Source organism: Atta cephalotes (genome assembly GCF_000143395.1).
Source record: "Atta cephalotes unplaced genomic scaffold scaffold00006, whole genome shotgun sequence".
Classification (NCBI taxonomy): domain Eukaryota; kingdom Metazoa; phylum Arthropoda; class Insecta; order Hymenoptera; family Formicidae; genus Atta; species Atta cephalotes.
The window spans coordinates 6,328,289-6,336,092 of NW_012130070.1; the positions used below are offsets into that span (position 1 = coordinate 6,328,289).

General features: G+C 33.6%; 1 protein-coding gene across 1 annotated transcript in view; it reads left to right on the forward strand.

Annotated features, from left to right (window-relative positions):
• LOC105626790 (WD repeat-containing protein 47) overlaps nt 1-6,740 on the forward strand; it is a 64,143-nt gene extending 57,403 nt beyond the window's left edge. Inside the window, exons 8-11 of the mRNA XM_012208086.1 lie at nt 4,613-4,782; nt 5,615-5,922; nt 6,250-6,472; nt 6,595-6,740. Coding sequence (XP_012063476.1) covers nt 4,613-4,782; nt 5,615-5,922; nt 6,250-6,472; nt 6,595-6,740 — 847 coding nt within the window. The remainder of the gene's footprint in view (nt 1-4,612; nt 4,783-5,614; nt 5,923-6,249; nt 6,473-6,594) is intronic.
• The last annotated feature ends 1,064 nt before the right edge of the window (nt 6,741-7,804 follow it).

The following is a 7,804-nucleotide window of genomic DNA, read 5'->3' on the forward strand; positions in this document are numbered from 1 at the left end:
TTACTTTACTTAATAGTAGTACTAATAATAATAATATATATATTATATATATATATATATATATATATATATATATATATATATATATTACAAATAACTTAAATAACCAGAATTAGGTTATCAATATGTATATATATAAAATAAAATAATCTCATAATATTTTGATAACCTAATTCTGATTATTTAAGTTATTCGTAATAATTTTTCAAATCGCTTTCCGAGTCAAATTAATATATAATTTAAAAATTGATATTTTCATGAACATTCTAATAGTTAAATGCTTTTATAAATAAAACAGTTTTATGTTTGCCATTTAAATATGCATAGCTAATTAATTAGTTACTAATGTGAAACGAACTTTCTATAAAATACTTCATATCAATGCCGGAAGTCTTATATGATACTGGAAGCCGTTTCCGACGGTTATCGATTTCTCGAGCACCGGGTGCTCGAGAAATCGTTAAATTGCAATTGCAACTCAATCGAAGCGCGGAAATAACGTGATCGTAACATTGCCGCCTGTCTCGCTTGCAACAGACCTTTTGATTATCGCGTGTGAGCCATTTCGCAATAGCATATCGTTGGATAATGACGGTCTCGGATATGCATTCTTCGACGAATTACAGATATCACTATATCGTTAGTGATCTTACGCAAAGGTAATGAATGGGTTCACGTTATGCGATTACCGAAAAATTTAAGTAACGGAGATATGATTTCTATCAAGTTGGAAGAAATCGAATGAACTTACATTCGTGCTTCTGCGAAGAAGAGAGAATATGTATGTTGTGTTTATTATACCGTTCTATGGCTACGCCCTCTAAGAACATATAAATTAAAGCGACCATGATACAGAATACAAAAATAATTTACAAAGAAAAAACGAAAGTAAAAAAGAAGAGAGAGTTGTGATATATTTTAACGGGTCCAGTGAAAATAATTGTAAATTACAAGTCGGCTAAAAGCTGATCCGATTGGGACACGCGGGGAGAATCGTCAACGATGAAACAACTTTACATCTGCGATAAGCGCGTTTTGCGAGCTAAAATTCGCTGCTTGTCGTTGCGACGATAAATCTTGTTCAGCCGAGCTTGGCGTCGTTTTTACTTATGGTGGACATGTTTCGGATCCCGAGATAGCACATCATGAAAAATGCCGACGCGAAGCGCGAGAGAAATCACGGCTCTTACAGCGGAACGCGTCACGCTATTCAATAAGCTCCGGTTTATCTATCATCTTGATGCGATAATATCAACGCAACTTCGCTCCGCGGTGTAATTAGAACAGAGATTAATCAAATGCGTTCTCTCACGTTGCAATAGATATTCCTTATTGCAAGAAAAGGAATTCGATATTACCGCAAATATTACAAACTGTAATTTGATGAGATATTATACTTTGTAATATGTGCACATGCAATATATATTATTTATGCACCAAAAACTTGGATCGTTGCATGTACCGTTTCTCATTATAAATGCTGACCTTTCAGACTCAAATTTGCATCAATGGAAAACAGGTTAATAGTGATTATTTTGCCGAATGATAATGTTCTTTAATCAGTTTCCAAGATATAATTAGTTTCTAGCGTTTTAGGAATTAATGATTAACGAGAAACAAGACTATTGCAAATTGCTGATTTGTTGCATTAAAAAAATCTGATTTATCTAAGAAAAAAGGATACATATTAAATGAACTTCACAAAAAGATAAGAATAATCTTATATGATCATGAGTTGCTTTAATTATAATCGACAAGTTTTTGTTGTCACTCATACGTAACAAAAGAGCTTCATCATATGTAAATTTGAGGCTGATCAAGTATAAATTCGCGTCTGCTAAATTAATTTTACGCGGTTGTGCTGGCCTAACGAGCGACGGAGGCCTTCATGCCAAACGGAGCATTCCTGCGTGTTCAGCGAATGTGAATTGTCGGTACAGTTTTTTCCATTACCGGTTACCACCATGCTGTAACACGTTGTTTCCGTTTACATCGTTTTGATCACACGATTCGCAATATTTTATCTTTTCTGCCATCACATTTGTATTGTGAATTCAGAATAATTCCGCATAATTTTAATACATTGATTTCTTGAGTTTTATAATTGCCTTTCAACTGTAAACGCGTTAAGAATCGAAAAATTCGAGAATTTTTGTAAAAGTTCAAATTAATTCTAAGCCCAATTAGTTCGAAGTTTTAATGAACGAAAAAAAAACATATGAAAATGGATCATAGAAAATAACGTCAGATTGTGATAAAAAAAATCGAGAACGTAAAATCGCGGATGAATAAATAATGAAATTTATAATTAAGAATAATAAAAAGGCAAAAATCATGTCTACACGACGTGTAGTAACTACTTGGAATGGAATTGTAATTTCGTTTTTTGAGGTAGCGTTACATTATACCTTAAGACAATCTGTTTTGCATTACAAGGTAGACAACAAACGATCCCCTTTCACTCGCAGAATATTCCATGTACGGCAATTCACGGCAGTGCTCATTTAACGCTGTATTACGATGTTCCGGTAAGTTCAACGAGCTGTAATTTGTGTCCAAAGTCAATAACGCGCAACAATTTCCATTTGTTCGTTTGCAAGCAGCCTCGTACTCCGTTCAGGCTGTTGTTTCGCGCGCGGAACGATTCTCGTTGGCGTCGAGAAAGTTTGCACTCGCGAAATAAATTACCGTTGTACCGTAGAAAATTTATATCTATCCGTATTACTTAAAACGTAAAATGTGCGACATACGCGTGCGTCTTGCGTAACTTTCGAAATTACTACTTGAACAGCCATCGAATACAAAGTGTTTCTCAAGCACCGCCTTATAAGTATATTCTGTAATGTTACTATAAGACGTGTGAATAAACGGCTCGTAAAATCCGCTTAATGTTCCAAAGTACGACTATTCTATCAGAGATACGCTGTTACAATTATACGTTAATGATACGCGTTCGTAATTTTCTGCGTAAAATTACAAGGTGAGAGATTGTTCTCCATGACACTCGGTGTTGCGATAGGAGCAAAAGTTAATGTTGATATGAGCGAGGCTTGTGAGAATCGAGATGACTATCGAGATTGTTCAATTAGAGCGACATAATCCTATTGCTCGACTTGAAATTGAGATATCACTTCACGTCGTTGACATTTACGTCATTGAATTACAGTAAGACAGTAAGTCTGCGGTTTCATTGCTTGTGCTCCTGATTAAAGTAACGTTGTTGGCGAGTGCTGCGCTGTCGAGATTGTAAAAAAGATATTTGCTCAAAAATAAAATAGAGTAAATACATAAATTACACATTAAATATTCTAGCTCATGAGAATTTGTATAATTTTAATTTGTACAAGTGAAAAGAAATGCTAGAGAATGAAATGTGTGAAAACTATTAATAGTAATTATAGTTAACATAAACTATAGGCACATGCAAACATGAACACGCATACACCCGATTGATAAGTGAAAGTATATTTTTACATGTCATGAATTTCTATTTTTTATTGTATTTTTCTTTTTTCGCGATAGTTGACATAATTTTTATGTCATCTATCAAAATATAAAAAAAGATTAGCGTTTTTTTTTTTTCAAAGATTACAGATTGCTCTAGCAAATAGGAATATAAGTTTCTTTCCTGCTGACATTTTTAATTTACTATTTTAATTCTAACAATTGTCTCTTGATGTTTCATTACATAGGATGTGTACACAAAGCCATAAGAGAATTATTTATCAAGTTTAAAATTTATAGCAAGCCTTAATTTTGCAATTATTTCATACTTATAATTATTATGATTTATTAGATTTTGATTAATTAAAAATTAAATTTAGAATTTAAAAAATTCTTTATTAATTTTATTTAGTATAAGAATCTTTTTTGCAAAATTTCTCATCTCATGTTTCAAGAGAAAATTTCTAACATCATCACATCTGTATTTTTTGTAAAATAACTGTATACAGTAATTTATTTGTGCTATAATTTTTATCACTTAATACTTCTCCAATTATGTCGTTATTATCCGGAGAAACCGCCTCTGCGAATAATCGTATCGTCACTTTCGAAAGTCGTTCCCCATTCGGCACTCGCTGGAAATTGCAGCAGAAGTGACGTTAATCTCGCACGTCAAGTCGAACAGATTCAAGAGGACGAATAATAATTAACATCAGGGAAGATTTTGTGGATGAATATCTTGATCAGCAGATGTGGGGGGAGAAGAGTAAGCGATCGCGATCTCACACGCGTCAGTTGCGTGTGGTGGGAAAAGAGCAGTGCTTAATTAAAATCTGCATAAGAACTGGCGTCGTGAAAGCGATGGCGTGTTGTCTCTTTGAGATCCTCGAGCATCTCTTTCGTTTCCACGATGGAATCCCGTAGTCGGTGTACACAATATCGACTTCAATTAGAGACGGAGTTAATGAAGGCTGGAAACGAGGAAGAAAAACAGCTCGATGAAAGTGACGTTTGTGAGAACTCGAGCATTCTTCCTTCTTGAGGTAGATTAATGGAATAGAGCGAAATGAAATCTCCTTTTTCAGATGGATAATTTTATGCCATTGCGAATTGTTGAAATTGCTGCATATCATCATGTGCTTAATAGAATTTCGTGTTCCTCTTTCAGAGAAGATCATCAAACGTATCAACCTACCGTTCTTTTCAAGAGGACGAAGCATCACAAAGGCTCTATATACTGCCTCGCATGGACACCGGATGGTCGGCTGATCGCGACCGGAAGCAATGACAAAACTGTGAAGTTAATGCGCTTTAACGCTGATACGTCGAATCTTGAAGGTACTATTGCTAATCGAAAGTATACCCAGAGAAAGGTTTCTTCGATTCAAAGAAATGTTTCTTTACTATATGGTTAAAGAAAAAATTTTTTAATTTGAACATCATTTTTTGAAATAAAATAAAATTTATTTGATTTATTTTTTTGAAATGTTTCTTTACTCTTTATTGTAAATGTTTCTTTCTCGAAAAAACTTCTCTCTATAGATGTAATTTTGATCTTTATTATAAAAATTCGAATTTTTTTAAAAGTAAATCTTGAATTATAGATCTAGCTCATTTCTATTCTAAATTATTTTATCATTTGAATACATAAATTCTTTGTTTGTATTTTTGAAAGCAGTTTAAGACTACACAACACAGAGTTTGTAGCTTAAACATTGAAAAATAATTCATAATTTAGAAAGGATCTTGCATTAATTGTATGGAAATTAGACTCTGATAAAATGAGTTATTTTCATATAGGTTATTGTGTAATGAACAACAAACATCATAAATACAAGGCTAAATAATGAATAACTTTTAAGCTATAGTGTATCAGATATACTCTGTGAACACAAGTTTTACATCTTTAATGCATCATAGCTAAAAAAAAACTATCCATTGTTTAGCCTTGTGTTTATGATATTTTTGTTCATTACACGATAAGCTACATTATGTGAAAATTAATTCATTTCACCGGAACCCAATTTTTCAAATAATTATTGCGGAATTCTTTAGCAAGATAATGTAATTAATTTATAATTGTTAATCAGATTTATATTAATCTGATTAATAATTAGTATCTCTTTTATTATCGTTACAAGATTCTGTATTTTTTACGTTTAATTTTCAGGGCAAGAGGTCGAATTGACTATGCATGATGGTACAGTGCGTGACCTGTGCTTCCTCGAGGACACGTCAAATAAATCAAGCCTTTTGATCAGCGGTGGTGCTGGCGATTGCAAAATTTATGTTACCGATTGCACGACCGGTACACCTTTCCAGGCCTTGAGTGGTCATAGCGGCCACGTGTTGACGCTTTACAATTGGGGCGGAGCGATGTTCGTCAGCGGATCGCAGGATAAAACAGTCAGATTCTGGGATCTGAGGACGAGAAGCTGCGTCAATATGGTTACACCTGCGACGGTACCTGGCAGCCGGGTGAGTCGGATTCTTTATCGATATGTTTGTAGTGAGTCACCAAAAATGAAAGAGAGAAGATTCAATGGATATTTTTTTAAAATTCTATTATTGTTTAAAATCCTTGCATCATTAGCATTTTTCTATTTTGTTCCGACATCGTATCAAATTCTACGTCCGATAAATATTCGATTTATATACATTATTAAATTGCACCAGCATCTCTTTCAGTTGCACAAAATTAGTTATTTTTCTTCTATCTAAATCGGATGTTTATCGGACGTTATTTCTGATTTTCAAGAATAGAAGCAGTATTGTTTGTCTGATCAGCATTTGATTCCATTACAGGTCGGTAGTCCCGTAGCTGCGCTATGCGTAGATCCGTCTGGCCGACTGTTGGTGTCTGGCCATGAAGACAGTAGCTGCGTTCTCTTCGACATTCGCGGCGGTAGAACGGTACAGTGCTTCAAACCTCACGCGGCAGATATTAGGAGCATACGATTCTCACCGTCGGCGTATTACTTATTGACGGCGGGATATGACAATAAATTGGTACTCACAGACTTGCAAGGTGAATTTCTCTTGTTGATTTTAATCTCTTAGAAATATTACTCACAGTATTGAAACAAATAATTTATTTATAATACAAGTGTTGTAACAATCGAGTAATACCAATATGATGAAATATTGCAGGCGATCTTACAATGCCTCTACCTAGCGTCGTAGTCGCTCAACATCAGGACAAAGTCATCTCTGGACGTTGGCATCCTACAGAGTTCTCGTTTCTCAGTACTTCCGCTGATAAAACTGCAACGTTGTGGGCTTTACCACCTGTTTAAAGTCCCGATATAATAACGCACCGTTATTTATTTACCTGTTCTTTTAAGAGCATTTTAACATAATAATTCATCTTTGACAATATTGTCTAGATGTGTTTCTTTTTTTTTTACATTGAATTGATCCCACAAAAAGTTCAGATTTTAATTTCGATTCTTAAGTCATCCCAAAGATTATAATCACAAAAAATGAAATTTCAAACGACATTCTTTGACGTATTCGCACAATTTAATTATTTCTTAAATGACTAATTAAAACTTTGATTTATACGACTGTGTCATTAACTCGCAGCGTAATATTATAACGTTGATGCGAAAGTAAAGCATTTAAATGATTAAAACGTAACACGCTTTGAAGACTTGGACTAGGGAATAAAGAACGCGTAAACCACGCGATATGGGATGAGCATCGATAGGATTGTTTTTAGCTATGAATTTAATCGGGAGTCACAAGACTGCGGATGAATAATCCCTCGCTTCGATACTATTTTACAGCAACGCGAAGCAAGATCGTTTACATCGTCAGTTTTAAATATCTGTTTTTTTGCATAATATGATAATAGGTTTACAGATTTTGAAGAATATTTTTTTTTTTCAAGAACAATGCACACATATTTAATAGAATCACGATGCGATATATTCCCTTTCCCAGTCTGTTTTAATAGAATTTCGTCATTATAATCAGAGATGCCTGTATTGTAGATACGTTGAGCTAAGTTAAGAAAATTTTAAGAATATTCACAAAAGACGTTTTAATTTTTAGTTTTTAAACGCTCTCTTACTTTCGCTCTTACTTTCATTGCATCGTTTCATAACGTTTCAATAAAAATATTTGTATTTACTGATTTTATTCTTTCTTCTTAATTTGTTGCAATACTTGTTGCCACAATTGTTGCGCGCGCGCATTTAATTTACATAGGTGCTCATACTTCCATCTACATGTTATCAATTCACAAGCCAAATATACACACGCGTTCTAGTACATAGTATATATATATATATATATATATATATATATATATATATATATATATATATGTATATTAGTAACTAATAATAATATATAT